The 19,325-nt window shown below is 40.1% G+C and overlaps 1 protein-coding gene across 1 annotated transcript in view; it reads left to right on the top strand.

Annotated features, from left to right (window-relative positions):
* The first annotated feature begins 1,833 nt into the window (after positions 1-1,833).
* agk (acylglycerol kinase) overlaps positions 1,834-19,325 on the top strand; it is a 46,564-nt gene continuing 29,072 nt past the window's right edge. Inside the window, exons 1-5 of the mRNA XM_072552217.1 lie at positions 1,834-2,041; positions 8,100-8,139; positions 10,250-10,329; positions 11,165-11,240; positions 15,217-15,309. Of these exons, the coding sequence (XP_072408318.1) occupies positions 1,941-2,041; positions 8,100-8,139; positions 10,250-10,329; positions 11,165-11,240; positions 15,217-15,309 (390 nt within the window). The 5' untranslated portion in view covers positions 1,834-1,940. The remainder of the gene's footprint in view (positions 2,042-8,099; positions 8,140-10,249; positions 10,330-11,164; positions 11,241-15,216; positions 15,310-19,325) is intronic.

Raw genomic sequence — 19,325 nt, 5'->3', positions numbered from 1 at the left:
AGCCAGAGCTTGTCTGCTCCGCCTGCTCTTCTTCTTTCCTCCTTTGTCTTCCCTTTCTCTTCCTCCAAGTTTTTTTTCTTCTTCTTCTCCTTCTTTTTCGCTCATGGCCTCCGGTGAGGAGCAACAATCCCCGCTGTCCTCTGACGACTCATGGCCTGGTGCAGCAGCCTGCCACAGTAGCTTATGCGGTGTGAAGCCAGGGCCCAGTGTGGACTGAAAGCTAAATGCCAGCACAGTCTGCTGTACTGAGCTCTTTTTCTCTAATGATGGACATTTTATTTCTGTAATACATCTTGTAACAAAAGAAGCTGTGCTTCAGTACTTTTGTATCTAAGTCAGTACTGTAATTGATGACGAATAAACATTTCACTATACTCATTGAGTATATGTGACAATAAAGGTTATTCTATTTTATACTCTGCGACTGCTGGCGAAGATGGACACCCACAGGAAGCAGCAGTGAATTGGAATTGCCACATACGTGCTCTGACTTCCAGGCTGAGAACTATCTACTTTCTCTCTGCCACGTGGGAGAATGGGAAACTGCATATAAATGTCATCAGAATATTTAAAATGAGATGTTAATACATGAAAACTGTCCTCTGGCTCATCACATGCAAAATTGTCCCGTTGATGTTCAGACCTTGAGTGCAAAAAATGACTATTTTTGCAACATCAAGAGCTTCATTTTTCCGATTTTACCATATTTCCCCACTGTTTTGACATTGTTAATGTAATTCAGAGATTGGGGAAATTTTGCTCATTTTGTTTCAATCACCCAACATGAGATAATTATTGGACTGGATGACCAATGGGTAGTCTTGGGTGTGAGTAACTGATTGAGGGGTAAATATGAACCTGGAAAGCTTTGATGGTTTAGGTTCGTACTCAAGGGAGTTTGAAACTGGCAATGAGAGACTGGAAACGATTTAATTTTAAAAATTGCATTTATTTTACAAAGGCTACAGCATGGAACATAGAAGGAACTTAAAGGTAGACTTTAACTGCATGGCTTGAAACAAATAACTCAATGCTATTGCTTATTTTAGAAGATCTTTAGGAAATAGGGTCCAAACAATCTCGCAAAGGGGCATAAAAGATGATCTGAAAAGAGGATTGATATTCAAATCAGAATGGTTAAGTTGGCCAGTCATGACAAGGAAATAGAATCAGTGTAGATCTATTTATTTGCTCGCGACTATGTATATATCTTGCAATGTTATTGGTGTATTGATTGAATTACAGATTTGAATTTGTTTAAAATAACTTTAAATGAATTTTGACTTTATTTTTGTCATGACATGTATTGTGTTAAGAAACGATAAGCCTGAAAGGCAGAGAAGTGAAGCCTGAAGGGGTTCACCTATTTTGTTCTATCTAAGCTAGATGTTTCTGTGATGGCACCAAGAGTACTTAGTGGGAAACAGGTCCTCTGTTCATACTTAGTTAGAGCAGGGATACGGCCCCCTACACAAAGAAGAGGACAATATAGGAATGTGGATGTGACTGTACTTAGTAAGGCCAACACAGTACATCTGGTATGTACTGTAGACTTGTTCATGATTTATTGAGGTTTTAGTGTAGCTTCCTTCACGAACTGAATGCCTTTCCCATCTTGAACAAGGTTCTCTCATTATAAAAATATGAAAATATACATTTGTTTATATATTAATAATTTCTACTCTTCCACATCTATGGCATTATCAATTTGCACCTGGTCAGCAGCTGTCTAATTGTAAAAGTTGTGTCCTTTCCTAAATTGCCCTGAGTGTTATTGGGGATTGACTGGTGGAACGGCTGTGAAAGCGGGTTGTTGCTGGCCGGACCATTTTATACACGGAACCGGTCTCCATGTGAACAACAAGGAGCTTCATGTTCGCACTTGGATTAAAAGTGGTTTATTTCACGTGAAATTGGCATCGACATCTAGAACCAAGGAAATGGCTAAAGTGTTAAAGACGCTCCGCAATCACTGGAAGAAAACAGCGGCCGGGGTTTGCGGACTGAGCTGGGGAGCGCACTGGGTTCACAAGAGATACCGGTATCAGAGAGACCTTCAACCGGGGCCGGGGTTAGACCCCGCCCTTTGACCGCGGGAGGGAGATTAGACCCCGCCCTTTGACCGGGGCGGGGGGAGAGATTTAGATCCAGCCCTTTGAGCTGGGGGAGGGGGGAGAGATTTAGATCCAGCCCTTCGAGCTGGGGGGGGGAGATTAGACTCAAGCCTTTGACCGGGGGAGTGGGGGTGGGTTGGGCACTGCCCTTTGACTGGGAGATAAATGTTTGCGAACCAGCGATGCTCATATCCCATGGGTGAATATATAGGAAAGAGGCTTGAAGCCATCTTTTAATCAGGGCTGGGGCTAGGAACTGCCTTTTCACTGAGACAGCTGTAACATAAGATATATGTGATCTTGTGAGGCAGCTATGAAATGCACAACCTGGGACATCAGCTCAATCATGTTATCGTACAATACAAACTCAGCACCACATATCAAATGCACTTGAGATAGAATCAGTGCACTCTTTGCAGTCATTTAATATGTACTACATACCTCTACATAAGCTATAGAACTGGAGAACTAAAAATATAGTGTTATATGAAATAAAGACTGGAATCTAACCAGCATTGCATGCTTGCTTTTTGGTTGTAATTTTAGGGGGCGCATTTAAGTCGTAGATCATGGTAGCAGTTGTACATAGACAGGATGATATGAACTTTTTAGTGGGGTTGCAGATTTGGTTAGGAATTTGACAAGTGTACATCTTAGCACAAGAGAGCAATTTGAAATAGGTAGCCTGTAAATTCCCCAGGGACAGTCAGCACAGACACAAGACCAGGAATTAATCTTTCAGGCTATTTTGCTATTCATTTACTTGCTTTTGAGCAAATGCATCTCCATCTACTAATTTACTTCAATTTTCAAAATTTCACTTCAGTCTTCACTTATGACCTTTTGAAGTAGAGAATTCTGTCATTTTCCATGTGGTGTAAAATGTTTTTAAATTTGATTCTTCAGTAGCTTAGCTCCAATTTTAAGAATGGGTCCTATAGTTCTGACTTCCACAAGGAAGACATGGAGGCCATGACTTCTCAGCATTGACTCTTGATTTAAAAAAATTCTAACACTTCAAACAGATCGTTCTTCAATCTCAGTAGAACATCTTTTTAAGGTGAGGTAGTCTAATGAATCCATGCTGTACTCCCTCCAAGGACCATATACCGTTGCTTCACAAAGCTGAATGCAATATTCTAGATGTCATCTGAACAATTGAAGAGTAATTTCCTGTCTTTGTATTACAAATCCTTTACATTAAAGGGTAACATTGTTGACGTTTTTGATGACTTTATGTGCAGTTAAATTAGTACTTACAATTTATGTGTCTACTGACCCTTCTGATCTTTCACAATTTTGTGTACTCCATCAGAGAAAATGTTGATAGAATCATCGAATTTTACTCAACAGAAGTGGAAGTCAGTCTACCACACCTGGGCCAACATATCATTGCTTTTTCCACATAATTGTATGAATTAGTCACTTCCTGCAGAATAACTAAATCATTTATAATTTCTTTTGGAATTTGATTTCCTCCCCCCTTTTATTAGGTATATGTTGTATTACCCTAATCTGTTATCCTTGGCATTTTTGTTGGATCAGAGAATTTGTCAGACCATGGGATGTCCAGTATATTCAATATGCAAACACTTCTTAAAAATAAGCTTGACTTGTATCAATCACATGCCTAATGGATGAAAGGTCATGGAGTCATGCAACATGGAAACAGACCCTTTGGTCCAACCAGTTCATGCCGAAATCAATCCCAAATTAAACTAGTTCTACTTGCCTGCTCCTGGCCCATACTCCTCCAAACCTTTCCTGTTCATTTACTTATCCAAATGTCTTTTAAAGGTTGTAATTGTACTTCGTCCAATTGAACAACAAAAAATGAGTATAGGCATCCAAATTGGACAAAGTGTAACCAAAAGTAATATAAATGAAGATCAAAACAGAGCACCAGATGCCACAACAGTAAAATCTAAAATTACTTCAAGTGCTGTAACAGAGAGGTTGGATTATGGAGGTACGACCTGCAGTGCATTACAGATTTTGACCTTGTCAGAATCCGGGACAGTTTACAGGTTGTTCAGCCTATCATGCATCCGCTGGCATTTTGAAAGAGCAGCTGCATTTAGTCACAGTTCCCCTTCTTTCTATCTGTAACACTTTAAGCTCCTCATGTTCTAGTACCTGTCCACCTCCCTTTATAATCATTTAAGGAATTACCATATACTATCTTTTTCAACATTCCAGATCCTGCCAACTCTGAATTAAGCAACATTGTAGTCTCCACTCAAACTTGACAAATACTTAGAATCCATGACCTCTAATTATTGACCCACTCGAAAAAGGGAGTAGTTTTATTCTCTTTCTTCTGTGTCAAACCCTCTCATGAATTTAAACATTTATTAGGTCACCTCTTCACTTTCTCTGTACAAAGGGCAACATTCTTAATTTTTCCAGCCTTTCCACAACTGAACACTGTCATCCTTGATAACATCCTAAACAACATTCTCTGAATTCTTTCTGTGGCCTTTACTACTTTTCTGATACATCTTGCAAATTGTTGATGACATTTCAGTTGAGGCTTAATGATCTGTATAGTTCTAACATGAATGTTTTCCTTTTATTTCTATGTTTATTTATAAACCCATATGATTTCTTCAGCAGCACATCAATATTGCTTCCAACCTTTAAGGATGTGTGTGTGCAGGCACAAAGGTTTCTCCACTCAACTGTGCATTTTAAAAATATGTCACATATAGAGTACTATCTTAAAATATTTGTATTTCCAAACTGTATCATTTCACATTTCTCTGCTGTGCCCTCCACCTACCGTGCTTTTGATCATTTAGACAATAGACAATAGATGCAGGAGTAGGCCATTCAGCCCTTCGAGCCTGCACCGCCATTCAATATGATCATGGCTGATCATTCCCAATCAGTATCCTGTTCCAGCCTTATCTCCATAACCCTTGACTCCACTATCTTTAAGAGCTCTATCCAATTCTTTCTTAAATGAATCCAGAGACTGGGCCTCCACTGCCCTCTGGGGCAGAGCATTCCACACAGCCACCACTCTCTGGGTGAAGTAGTTTCTCCTCATCTGTCCTAAATGGTCTACCCCGTATTTTTAAGTTGTGTCCTCTGGTTCGGCACTCCCCCATCAGCGGAAATATGTTTCCTCCTGCCAGAGTGTCCAATCCTTTCATAATCCTATACGTTTCAATCAGATCCCCTCTCAGTCTTCTAAACTCAAGGGTATACAAGCCCAGTCGCTTCAGTCTTTCCGTGTAAGGCAATCCTGCCATTCCAGGAATTGACCTCGTGAACCTACGCTGCACTCCCTCAATAGCCAGAATGTCTTTCCTCAAATTTGGAGACCAGAACTGTACACAGTACTCCAGGTGTGGTCTCACCAGGGCCCTGTACAGCTGCAGAAGCACCTCTTTGCTTCTATACTCAATTCCTCTTGTTATGAAGGCCAGCATGCTATTAGCCTTCTTCACGACCTGCTGTACCTGCATGCTTGCCTTCATTGACTGGTGGACAAGAACACCCAGATCTCTCTGAACAGCCCCTTTACCTAATTTGATACCATTGAGGTAGTAATCTGCCTTCCTGTTCTTGCCACCAAAGTGGATAACCAGACATTTATCCACATTAAACTGCATCTGCCATGCATCTGCCCACTCACCCAACTTGTCCAGGTCACCCTGTAATCTCCTAACATCCTCATCACATTTCACCCTACCACCCAATTTTGTATCATCAGCAAATTTGCTAATGTTATTGCTGATACCATCTTCTATATCATTTACATATATTGTAAAAAGCTGCGGTCCCAGCACGGATCCCTGCGGTACCCCACTGGTCACTGCCTGCCATTCCGAAATGGAGCCGTTAATCACTACCCTTTGTTTCCTATTAGCCAACCAATTCTCTATCCAATCTAGTACTTTGCCCCCAATACCGTGCGCCCTAATTTTACTCACTAACCTCTTGTGTGGGACTTTATCAAAAGCTTTCTGAAAGTCCAGGTACACTACATCCACTGGATCTCCCTCGTCCATCTTCCGAGTTACATCCTCAAAAAATTCAAGAAGATTAGTCAAGCATGATTTCCCCTTCATAAATCCATGCTGACTCTGTCCTATCCTGTTACTATTATCCAGATGTGTCGTAATTTCATCCTTTATAATAGACTCCAGCATCTTTCCCACCACTGAGGTCAGACTAACTGGTCTATAATTTCCTGCTTTCTTCCGCCCACCCTTCTTAAAAAGTGGCACAACATTAGCTGCCCTCCAATCCTCAGGAACCGACCCCGATTCTATTGAACTCTGGAAAATAATCACCAGCGCATCCACGATTTCCCGAGCCACCACCTTCAGTACCCTGGGATGCAGGCCATCAGGTCCCGGAGACTTATCAACCTTCAGACCTAACAGTCTCTCCAACACCAAATCCTGGCAAATAGAAATTCCCTTAAGTTCAGGTCCTTCAGCCACTGTTACCTCCGGGAGATTGCTTGTGTCTTCCCCAGTGAACACAGATCTGAAGTACCCATTTAATTCCTCTGCCATTTCTTTGTTCCCAATAATATATTCCCCTGTTTCTGTCTTCAAGGGCCCAATTTTTGTCCTAACCATTTTTTTGCCTTGGACATAGCTAAAAAAGCTTTTACTATCCTCCTTTATATTCTTGGCCAGTTTACCTTCGTACCTCATTTTTTCTCTGCGTATTTCCTTCTTACTAATCCTCTGTTGTTCTTTAAAAGCTTCCCAGTCCTCAGTTTTCCCACTTATCTTCGCTAAGTTATACTTTTTCTCTTTTAACTTTATATGTTTCTTTACTTCCCTCGTCAGCCACGCCCGCCCATGTCTCCTCCTGGGATCTTTCTTCCTTTTAGGAATGAACTGATCCTGCAACTTCTGCATTATACACAGAAATATCCACCATTGTTCCTCCACGGTCTTCCCTGTTAAGGTATTGCACCATTGAACTTTGGCCAGTTGCTCCCTCATAGCTCCATATTTCCCTTTATTCAACTGAAATATTGTCACTTCCGATTGTACCCACTCCCTCTCAAATTGCAGATTTCACCTTTATTTCTATGCCATCCTGAAGTCTATAACTATTGTCACCACTGTCTATCTTGTTGCCAAGTCTTGCACTCTATGTACACATTTTGCATAATTTTTCCTTGCAACTGGGTTAGATTGTTTATTAAAATCTAAAGGACAAATGAACCCCAAACTGACTTTTGTGGGACATTATTGCAAACCACCTGTCTGAAAAGCATCCAATTCACTACAACCCTCTGCTCCCTGTCATTAAGCCAATTTAATATGGATATTGCTGTTTTCCCCTTAATTCCATTAGATTGTCACTTATCAACAAATCACCTGCTTTTTTCAACAGTCTTTTTTGGATTTGAAGTAGATTACTTGAACTTCCCACAATGACTTCTACCTGCCGTAGTTTTGCTAACTCATTTTGGATTATTTCTATAATGGCAGGTAATTGTCAAACCTAAGATCTTAAAATCAAACGAACTAGGTTGAGACCCTGTAAATCAAATGAGTATGAAAAGGCAAATTAATCTAAATTTATCAGAGAGCTGGTTGTTCAAGGAGGCTAATATCAGTCCAAGGAAGAATTAATGCCAAAAAAAAATCATTGTCTTATGATTGTCCAAGTGTTGCCTGAGCCATAATGCAATTGTAATTCTGTTTAAAACAGATATGCTATTTAGGTGTGATAAGCAAACAAGGCTCAAGATATTTGACTGGAGTTTACCCCATAATGGAACTGCTCAACAATTATAATTTTATAGTTAGTATTGGAACGTTAACTATTCTGCCCAACTTTGAAGAACATTAAAAATTTTATCAAGTTAAAAGTTAAAGTCTGGTGGAATATTTTTACACAAATGTTTGCAGTCGTTGGTATAAAGTTTATTATTAACAGTACTTTCAATAATAATGTTTGTAATTCCATATAGTCCCTTAACATGTCTTCTAATGTATTATTTAGGGACAATCTCTTGCGCAGGGCAGCATGTCAACAGGCAGAGGTAAGGCATTCGGAAATTATTAGACTTTCTTTTGCTTATTAGTTAGCGTCTGTAATTAAACTGTGTAGTTGCTGAGGCTTTGGGTTAATTGTTCAATTTATAATTTTTCTTGGGTTCTGAAAAGTAATCATATTGGACCTGAAATGTTAATGCTGTTTCTCCACAGATGCTGTCGGACCTCCTGAGTTTCTCCAGCACTTCCTGTTTGTATTGCAGAATGTATGTGGATACAAGATTACAGTATCCAGTTCATGCAACATTGCATTTTTAATTGCGATGAATCTACCAGTTTATATTATCATGACTAAACTTTGGACATAAAGGTAACATCTTTATTTTAAGGGCTATTTGGAAGAGACTGGTGATGTCAAACCCAAAAGACTATTCAGTGCAAACCTGAAGGTTTTTTTTTAACAGTACTATTGCCTAATAGTATACTTTTTGCTGCTTGGGTATCATTTTGCTCTTGATCGCCTCTCATTAGATGCAGATTTTAAGAAATGACTTTTATGTCCATTTGACTCTCTCATGGCATCATACCTCCTGCCAAACATTGAAGTTGCAAGAGCAATTGGCACATTACTAAATCTGTGCTCCAAGAGGACTATTGCTCCTAATGTATCTTTACCTACCTTGACTAAGGATTATGCTTTATTCTGCTACTTCGGGTAACCTACTCCCATCCAATTGAAAAATGTGAGCAATCAATTTTTGCTGTTATTTTTGTAGGCTATTACCTATAGTAGATTCTATATGACTGTGTCAGCACCACAAACACGGTGTTTTCAAGAATGATTCAATAACCTCCTGTATAATTCCATAAAGCTTAACCTGAAAAGGTTGGTGAGGTCCCTATCTCTAACTATTAGAGAGGCAGCATGACAGTATTCTGACACTGGTGTGTAGATTTATTTTCTTGTTGTGTTGAATCTTGGGTTGCAAATGACCTGAAAGACCTGTGAAGATTTCCTCCATGAGTCCTGAGACTTAGCTGTCTGACAGTTGAGTCTGAATATTTAAAATGTTCAGCTAGCTCCAAGTTAGGATCTTTAGCATATCTACAATGCAAACCACAAATATGCATTTAATTTTAATAATTTTTTTGTAATTGCAATTTTAACACTTTCTGGCATTTTATTAGCGCGTGGCCTTGGTGCACCACTGGTATTAGCCCATATATAAACGCATGTAGGTTATTGCACTTTTAGATTCTGTTTCTTCAACTGTACTGAGCACAAAGCTGCCATTATATTGGCAGGTGTTGAACAGAATGGAAACTTAAAACTCTGAAATAAATAAATAAAAGTAAGCTGCTTATTTATGATGTTTAAAGTTTCAAACAAACTTGTTTGAGTTGATATGACAGTTAACCTACTCTCAAGGGCCTTTATTACCAACTTGAAAATTTTGTGATTTTATTAATATTTGTGTTTCATTGTATTAGTCAAGGTGAAATATTTTTAAATAACTAAACTAGGCAGCATTAATGAAATATCAGATTGTTGATCAAAATTCCAACTTGTATTGTTGGATGCATTTTGTAGTTGCCTTTGTAGAGGGGTAGAGTGTTATTAACAGATCACGTTTTAACTTCATTGTCAGTGCTTAGCACTCCCGTGTCAGGTATGGTATGGGTTAGATGTAAAGCAAAACTCCAGGCAGACTTTCCACCAAATCATTTCAATGTCAAGCACAGTATGTGTCTGATTTTGAGTGAAAATGTCCTTACTATTACCCAAAAGCATGTCTGTATATTCCAGGATAGGGTAGAAACCCAAACTGCACCAGTATATCATTTTTATTTCCAAATTTAATAATTTATAAGCATTTCTTTGGTGAGACTGAGATTTTCAACCCAGTTGTCTGAATCCCTGCTGATGCCATGAGAGATTTTTGCTTTTCCTTCCTCAGTGTGCATACATTCTCTGATCAGCATTTTATGTTACTTTATTGTATTGAACCTATTTTCCTAAACACCCTGTTCAGTGATGTTATTACATACCTCTGGAAAAGGTGGTACTTGAACTCAGGCCTCCCAGTCCAGAGGTAGGGACACTACCACTGTGCCACAAAACAGCCCTCTTTATTTAACATTTGTATTTCTGCTTAGGAATATGGAAACCAGCTACTGCCAATCAGTGCAAAGGTGAAGAAAGCCACTGTCTTTCTCAATCCTGCTGCTTGCAAAGGGTAAGAGATTTCTCTGAGGCTGTTTTATTAAATATTAAAGGATGGCAGTGTTTCTTATATTTCTCATTAGAAATATTGCATGTTATGAATGTGGTTAATCACTTGTTCTTTGCCACAGTGCTGATAAATAATAAAATTATTGTCAGTACTGTTTTAGTCTAGAGAATCATTAATACATAGTGCTTTAAGTCTTCCATTTTCACTAGCTCTAACAGTATATATCTGGATGACTTCTAATATGTTTATCTAGAAAATTAAACTGTGTGACCGTCTCCACAGTCAGATGTAACAGTAACAAAATGTAATCCCTCTGGCGTCTAAATACATTCACAACACAATGAGTCAGAGTAGAAACTTGAATAAATACTCAGACTAATTATTGAAACATATTAAAGGCCTGATTATTTGAATATGTTACTTTGGCATCAAAATGAATGCAATATGCAATGCCACATCACTCTGCCTTTCATAAACTCAGGATACCCCAAAGTACTTCAGTCTGAGCTACCTTTGAAGAGTAGTCACCAGTGTAGTGTAGAAACAGGACAAACTAAGTTGGACAATTTTTTTTTAAAATTCCTACATTCTGCAATGGAAACTATGTTAAAGGTGTAATGTGGAAGCGCTGTCAATGACAGATTGGAGAGAGTTACTGTCAGACTCTAATAAGTAGTTCAGTATCTGGTCCCAGCTCATTTGTTGAATATGTAAATCGCTAGAACACTCTTGATTAACTTGTTAAAAGTATGTGTAAGTCCACTGTTAGCACATCTTTTGTGCTAACAGGGCTCAAGAAACTGCTTAATCCCAAATGTTTTATGTTTAATCTTTTCAGGAAAGCAAGAAGTCTCTTTGAAAAGAATGCAGCACCAATTTTGCATCTTGCTGGACTTGATGTAACAGTGGTTAAGGTGAGAATTCAGTCAAAAAATTGGATCATGCATTTGATTGCATTATGAGTGACAGAAACCAAAGATGAAATGATGTCCAGTTATTAATTTTCACCCTGAGATATGTCGCACATGTTCAAGGATCACAAAGATAGCTGGTTCACAGTCTTTAATGCATGAATCCTAATAGATGAAAATAAAGACTTAATTTAACTAATTTGATGAATCTGAAAAATAGCTATTTATCTGAAGTTGGGATTTGAGATATGCTGCTTAGAGTGAGAACTTATTCACAAGACTTGTCTTGACTTCTAACTTGCAATGGTCACATTAGGCTGCAAAATGAAGGGTTAAGTACATTTTAAAGTATTGGTGACTATTACAAGTGGATTGCTACAATAAAGCAGTACATGGTAAAGTAGTTATTTCTGACTGGCCAGCAGATTACTGATTGTAGCTGAATATTCCCTTGTATAATGTCTGCATAAGCCAGATAGGGTTCTACTATCTGAATGTTCACAAGCAAAATACTATGGATGTTAGAAATCTGAAATTAAAAACAAAAATCACAACATTCTCAGCAGATCTGGCAAATGCATTAAATAGAAAGCACAAGTTAAATAGAAGATTGTTGAACTCAGAGTTCAAAAAACTATTTAGTGCCTTTTCAATAGATGCAGTCCAGTGTTCAGCTTTGTTGCAGCAGACCAAGGACAGAAAAGTCAGAGTGGGCTAAAAGTTGAGAATGTTCAAAAGGTTCATAACTATTAGTAGCAGTGGGGTCAGTCGGCTGAATGACCGGTTTTATTGATGTCAGCAAAACAAATTCAATTCCCACACCAACTGAGGTCACATTAAAGTTCCGTCTTCTCAACCTCACCTCCTGTCCAAGGTGTAGCGACCCTCAGGTTAAACTTACCACCAGTTATCTCTCTCTAACCAGAGAGCAGCCCTATAACCCTGTGGGGCAAAGGCATCTTTACCTTTATTATGCAAGTGTGTCTCTCAAATAGTTGTCAGAGTGCCTTCATTTTAAGACAAGGCGCTTCAGATTGTTTAAATCAACTTGCTCAGAAATGTTATTACACATCTCTACTACAGAAGGGACTTGAACCTAGGCCTCCTGGTCCAGAGGCAGGCCCACTATCACCACACCATGTCAGGCCTATGCTGAGCATCTGTGGCTCATTACACCTTCATGGTCCCTGACAACAGTGGTTTAGAAACATAAAAACAAGACTATGCCATTCAGTCATTTGAGGAGGAGAAAGTGAGGACTGCAGATGCTGGAAATCAGAGTCAAGAGTGTGGTGCTGGAAAAGCACAGCAGGTGAGACTGCATCCAAGGAGCAGGAGAATAGACATTTCAGGCATAGGCCCTTCAATCAGGAATGAGGCTTTGGGCCGGAGGGGCTGAGAGATAGTTGGGAGGGAGTTGGGGCTGCAGGGAAGGTAGCTGAAAGGCAGTAGGTGGATGAAGGTGGGGGAGAAGGTGATAAGTCGGATAGGAGGGTGGAGCAGATAGATGGGAAATTTGATGGACTGGTCAAGAGGGTGGTGCCGGGTTGAAGGCTTTGGACTGTGATAAGGTGGGGAGAGGGGAAATAAGGAAATTGTTGAAATCCACATTAATCCCATGTGGTTGCAGGGTCGCAAGGCGGAACTTGAGGCATTCTTCCTCCAGGTGTCGCGTGGTTAAGGTTTGGAGATGGAGGTGGATTTGAATGGCCTTGGTGGAGTGGGAGAGGGAGTTGAAGTGTTCAGCCATGGGATGGTGGGGATGGTCGGTGTGGGTATCCTAGAGATGTTCCCTGAAACAATCCACAAGTTGGTGTCCTTTCTCCCCAATGTAGAGGAGACCACATTGGGTGCAATGGATACAGTGAATGCCATTTGTGGAGGTACAGGTAAATTTCTGTTGAATGTAGAAGGATCCTTTTGGGTCTTGGGCGGAGGTTTAGATACAGGTTTTGCAATTCTTGCAGTGGCAGGAGTGATAGGGAGGTGGCGGTGTTGATCTGACAAGGGAGTCGTGGAGGGAATGGTCTCCAAAATGCTGTGTGTACTATGTGCCGTTGTGCTAGAATTCAGTGATACCTGAAAATTGTCCAAAGAATGTACAGTGTTTACAGCATTCTTACTCAAAGAAGTGACCTACTTTGTTGCCATTGAGTGAATGACAGATTAGGAAGAAAGTGCTTTCATGATGTTTAGCTGTTGGCTTTCTGTCTGCATCCAGAATCCTCTATAACCTTCCTTTTCAGAGCTTCAACCTTAAATTGAGTTAGGGGGACAGGTCTTAGGAGGGCCTACCATGAGTATTCTCTCCCTCTATGGGCTGCGTTATGTGATCAGGTTAGTAGAGTTCAGGAATGCATGGTGATGTGTACACACAAAATGAAGAAATTATTCTTTTGAGCTGAATGTCATAAGGATGTTAGTAAACTAATACTTCTACACGAAAATAGGGATTGAGCTCCTCTGCATATAAATTCATGGTAATATGTACACGTATTTTCTTAAAGTGAGAAGGAAGGTAAAACAGAATGTTTACTAGATTGCATTACTGAAAGGTGATGCACTTTGTTATCTTTGTTGAACTGCTATAATAATTAAAATTTTTCTGGTACTGATTCCAGGTTAACTGTTATGATAATTGCTACCTCCTCCCTGTGGTTCTGCGATGCTTATTTCAAAGAAGGCCAATCTCAAGCTCATATCCTTCAATACAATTTCATTGACCCCAACTGAGAAATTATTCATTTTCTAAATTCTTGCACTCTTTACTGCTTTTGAAACTTCAAATAATACTGCCTGTCATGTGTTTTAAATAATACTGTAGCACCTGGCGTTTTGTCCACAATATTATAAAGAGGCTAACCTTAAAATTGCATCCTGGATTGGTGCTGTAGGTCTCAGTAATTTATGTTCCATGTACTGCCCTACTTCTGATCATGAGTAGTACAGACTGTAAAATTTCAGCTATTGGCCAAACAGCATGGTTTTGGTACTCTTTGGGCAATCCCCTCTATTTGGACTAAATGTTTCGGACAGCACATGATGAACTTTTCAGCTGAACCATGACAGAGTGGTATAGAGTTAAAATCAGCAACTACAAGTGGCCAGAAGTAGCAGTAGACAAGGCTTCAGAAGTACCTCTATTACCATTATGAATCCAAACTTGCATCTTCCCTCCAGAGAATCGATATGGTTAGGACTATCCCTTGAAATAAATTGCTGCGCTCAATAAAGTTGATCCTTGAAATAAACTGATTAATCTATGGCAAAACTTAACCACACTTCTAAATCTTGAGATAATTTTGTCTCCAGACTATCCAAGATTTCATTTGAGATGACATGTCAGGCAGCAAGATGAGAGAGTTTGATGCTAATAAGCATTGGAGAGCTCAGTGAAGACCAACAGCAACTTGACAAGATTTTTAAAATCTAAATTAGCTCTGACTAATTACAGAAAATGACAGAACTGGTAGTAATTTAAATAAGCCTGAACATTGGAATTTTATTTGGTAACCAAAATCTGACCTTGTAATATCTAATGACTGAAACCAATCAACTTATGAACACTTTAGGAGGCAAAGAACTGATGGTATAGAATGTTTAACCCCTGGAAGCGACTAAATAAGAGGGCATATTTTTAGTTTTAGTTTGTAAATTCCATCTGCTGTATGTAGTAATGAAGTTCGTCCTGCTACATCTACCTTCTGTCCTCAGTAGTTTCACTGAGACCTCTTAGTTTTGTATGTCATATTCCTCTTTTTACCTGTTGTTCTCTCTGAAATGTTATATTGTTTAACCTCTTCTGAATAACTACAAAGTATCCCAAGGTTTTGTCCCTGTTTGCTTGATTTGTAATTGGAATCAATAACATTTGAGGATTTACTTTAAAATGTAGTGAAATGTGTTGGGTTTGCTGAGCTTGTCGTTGTTCTACATGTTCTGAACAACTCAAGTGATCTTGTCCCTGTTCCTGTTGCAGACTGATTATGAGGGCCAGGCAAAGAAACTCTTGGAGTTGATGGAAGACACTGATATGATTATTGTTGCTGGAGGGGATGGCACCTTACAAGAGGTATGGTAAAACTTTGAAGTATCAGTCCTGTGCAGATATGCACCCATATGACATTTTATAATTTAAACATATTTACTCTGAAATGGCACACAGTTGACAGAAAGGGAAGATGTTGGCCGAATTAATTTCATCCAAAGGTCCCCACTGATGGAAATGTTATTTTGGGAAGATGTTGTGCATGGGAGTGGGAGGGTGTAAGTTTGATTCTTAGCTTATAAAGAACCAATGGAGTTCAGAAAGAAACCACTGGAAAATCACCCTGTTACCTCGTAGCAGATTGGCATTGGCTTTCCTCCAAGCTGAGAATTGGTGCATGTGGGAAAGCAGAATATCTGCTTGTGGCTGGATATAGAGTATTTTGATTATAAACTCAGCAATGGATCTTCCTACTATCATCCTTGATTTTCCTGCAACCTTGTGTAGAATTTCTGTAAGTTCAGCATTTCCAGGATTTGATTAGATTCCCTACAGTGTGGAAACAGGCCCTTCGGCCCAACAAGTCCACACCGACCCTCCAAAGAGTAACCCACCCAGACCCATTTCCCTCTGACTAATGCAACTAACACTGTGGGCAATTTAGCATGGCCAATTCACCTGACCTGCACATCTTTGGACTGTGGGAAGATACCGGAGCACCTGGAGGAAACCCACGCAGACATGGGGAGAACGTGCAAACTCCACACACAATTGAACCCGGGTCCCTGGCGCTGTGAGGCTGCAATACTAACCACTGAGCGAACGTGCAACCCCATATGATGAAAGTTGATTTTTGTTGTTTATCCATGGTGACCCATGTAGGAAATTGTGTCCAGATCGGTGGTACTCCCTGACGTGTCTGTAGTTGTTGACTGACACACATGGCAGCCTAAAAATGTGTTGCTGGAAAAACGCAGCAGGTCAGGCAGCATCAAAGGAACAGAAGAATCTTCTTCATGAAGAAGGGCTTATGCCCGAAACGTCGATTCTCCTGTTCCTTTGATGCTGCCTGACCTGCTGCACTTTTCCAGCAACACATTTTTAAGCTCTGATCTCCAGCATCTGCAGTCCTCACTTTCTCCTGAGACACATGGCATTGAGCTGGCTATATTAACTCCAGGAAGTGAGGCTGGGGAGATCTGGTGCAAACTCTTGTTTTGGTTGGAAAAGGGTCTTTATCTTATTGGCTGTGCTAAGGGTTGATACATTTCTTTGAACAGGTCAAGGATGGCTTACAGGCCATATTCTGTGTGTGCCAGGATAGCACAGTCATCTCATATTGAAGGTCTGTTATGCTTGTGTGCATGACATTCATTTTCACTTTCAGCCTTTGTAGATTAAGAAGCTCCCTGTCAAATCTGTACTTGGTTTCGACTCTGAGTAGGAATCTGTCCTTGACCTGACAGATATGGCCACTAGAAAGATGCTCAGAAAGCCTACTACAAGAAGAAAGGCTTTGACTTCAACAGTTAGAGAGATTGGTCCAGTGCATAATCACATTGAGGCCTGTTTCTCTGAGTCTGTTTTGCAGCAAGGCAGATGACAAAGCCAAAGAAGCAAATACATGTAGAGAACTCAAGGATGTATACAACTCCACGAAGATCACTGACTGACTGCCAATGAGGAACTTTTTTCTCTGTGTGCTGTTTCTCTTGTCTCTTGCCTACTTCTTCTGCCTTGCACTGACTGCACCCCATCCCTTATAGCCTCTCTCTCCCGCTGTCACCTTTTTCTCCCGCTGTCACCTTTTTCTCCCGCTGTCACCTTTTTCTCCCACTGTCACCTTTTTCTCCCGCTGTCACCTTTTGTCGCTCCTTCACTCTCTCTCTCTACTCTTCAGACTCTGTGGCAAGTATCACCTTTGTCAGACTGCTAAAAGAGTACTAGAGCTGAAAATGTGTTGCTGGAAAAGCGCAGCAGGTCAGGCAGCATCCAAGGAGCAGGAGAATGAGCTCATGCCCGAAACATTGATTCTTCTGCTCCTTGGATGCTGCCTGACCTGCTGCGCTTTTCCAGCAACACATTTTCAGCTCTGATCTCCAGCATCTGCAGTCCTCACTTTCTGCTAAAAGAGTACTCTCAACTACACATAATTAGGTATTACACCCAGGGCTTATGGAGTTGGACATTTGCTTTGATGGAAATGTTGTTTTGTCCTGTCTTTCTTTTCCCTGATACTACTTCGCTCAGGTTCTCCTCCTTTACTTAGAATTGACAAGAAGTTACTATTCAAGATGCAGCAATTGTGATTCAGTATCAGAACTGATTGACTGGAGGAAGGAATGAATCAAATGTGGGGTATCTAGAAGTTTGTTATGGAGTCATAGGGTTATACAGCTTGGAAACAGCCCTTTGATCCAACTCATCCATGATGACCAGATATCCTAAATAAATCTAGTTCCATTTGCCAGCATTTGGCCCATATCTCTCTAAATCCTTCCTATTCATGTACACATCCAGATGCCTTTTAAATGTTGTAATTGTACCAGCCTCCACCACTTCCTCTGGCAGCTTGTTCCATACACACACTGTGTGAAAAAGTTGCCCCTTAGGTTTTTTAATTCTTTCCCCTCTCACCTTAAACCTATGTTGTCTAGTTTGGACTCTAGTTTAATGTAGGTAAATGTGCGGTACTGCATTTTCGAAAGGCAGTTCAGAGCAGGATTTATACACTTAATGCTAAGGTTCTGGCAAGTGTTGCTGAACAAAGAGACCTTGAAGTGCACATTCATGGTTTCTTGAAAGTGGAGTCGCAAGTAGATGGGGTAGTAAAGAAGGCATTTGGTATGCTTGCCTTTAATTGTCAGAGCATTGAGTATAGGAGTGGGAGGTCATGTTGCAGTTGTACAGGAAGTTTGTTTAGGCCATCTTGGAATATTGTGTGCAATTCTGGTCTCCCTGCTCTTGGAAGAATGTTGTGAAATTTGAAAGGGTTCAGAAGAGCCTTACAAGAATATTGCCAGGGCTGAAGGGCTTGAGCTACAGGGAGAGGCTGAATAGGTTGGGGCTAGTCTTCCTGGAGAGTCGGAGGCTGAGGGGTGATCTTATAGAGGTTTATAAAATCATGAGGGGTATGGATAGGGAAAATAGACAAGGTCTTTTCCCCAGGGTAGGGAAGTCCAAAACTAAAAGGCATAGTTTTAAGGTGAGCGGTGAAAGATTTAAAAGAAATCTTAGGGGCAACATTTTCATGCAGTGGGTGGTGTGTATATAGAATAAGCTGCCAGAAGAAGTGGTGAAGTCTAGTACAATTACAACATTTAAAAAACATCTGGATGGGAATATAAATAGGAAAGGTTTAGAGGGATATTGGCCAAGTGCTGGAAAATGGGACTGGACTAATTTAGGATATCTGGTCGGTATAAGCGAGTTGGACTGAAGTGTCTGTTTCCATGCTGTACATCTCTATGCCTCCTATATTCACGTCCAAATGATTACATAAAAGGCAGGTGGACCCAGCACCAATATTTGCGGCACATCACTGGTCATTGGCCTCCCATCCGTAAAACAACCCCCCACCTTCACCCTCTGTCTCCTACTTTCGAGCCAATTTTGTATCAAATTGAATGCTCTGCTGAAATCCGTATATGGACAATGTCTACTGCTCTGCCTTCATGAATCTTCTTTGTCTCTTCTTCAAAAAAACTCAAACCAAGTTAGTATGACATGATATCTCATGCACCCAAGACAAATGACTAATTGGCATTCCTTCATAGCACCTTTTACTATTAGTGATTATTTCAAACATTCTATTTCTTTGCGTTCATTGAAAATTGTTCATTATAAATACAAGTGACAAAAAATGTTTTAGCCAGCTAGACTGGCCTTTGGCTCTTTTTCGTGGAACTGACCTCCTTCACGAAATACTTATGACTGGATAAATACTTGAAGCTCAGACACAGCTGATGGTTGCTGCCACTGATTCATATAACAAAAATTGGTGTTTTGCAAAAATTGAATCTGTATGTAATAGAACAGGGTCTAATCTTGTAAAACACTTTTATGCAAGTGCCAAATATGTATGTATGTAATGATGCTTG

The sequence above is a fragment of the Chiloscyllium punctatum genome, chromosome 32, assembly GCF_047496795.1.
Source record: "Chiloscyllium punctatum isolate Juve2018m chromosome 32, sChiPun1.3, whole genome shotgun sequence".
NCBI classification, from domain to species: Eukaryota; Metazoa; Chordata; class Chondrichthyes; order Orectolobiformes; family Hemiscylliidae; genus Chiloscyllium; species Chiloscyllium punctatum.
The sequence above is the reverse complement of the archived record's forward strand: the minus strand, read 5'-3'. Positions and strand labels throughout refer to the sequence as shown.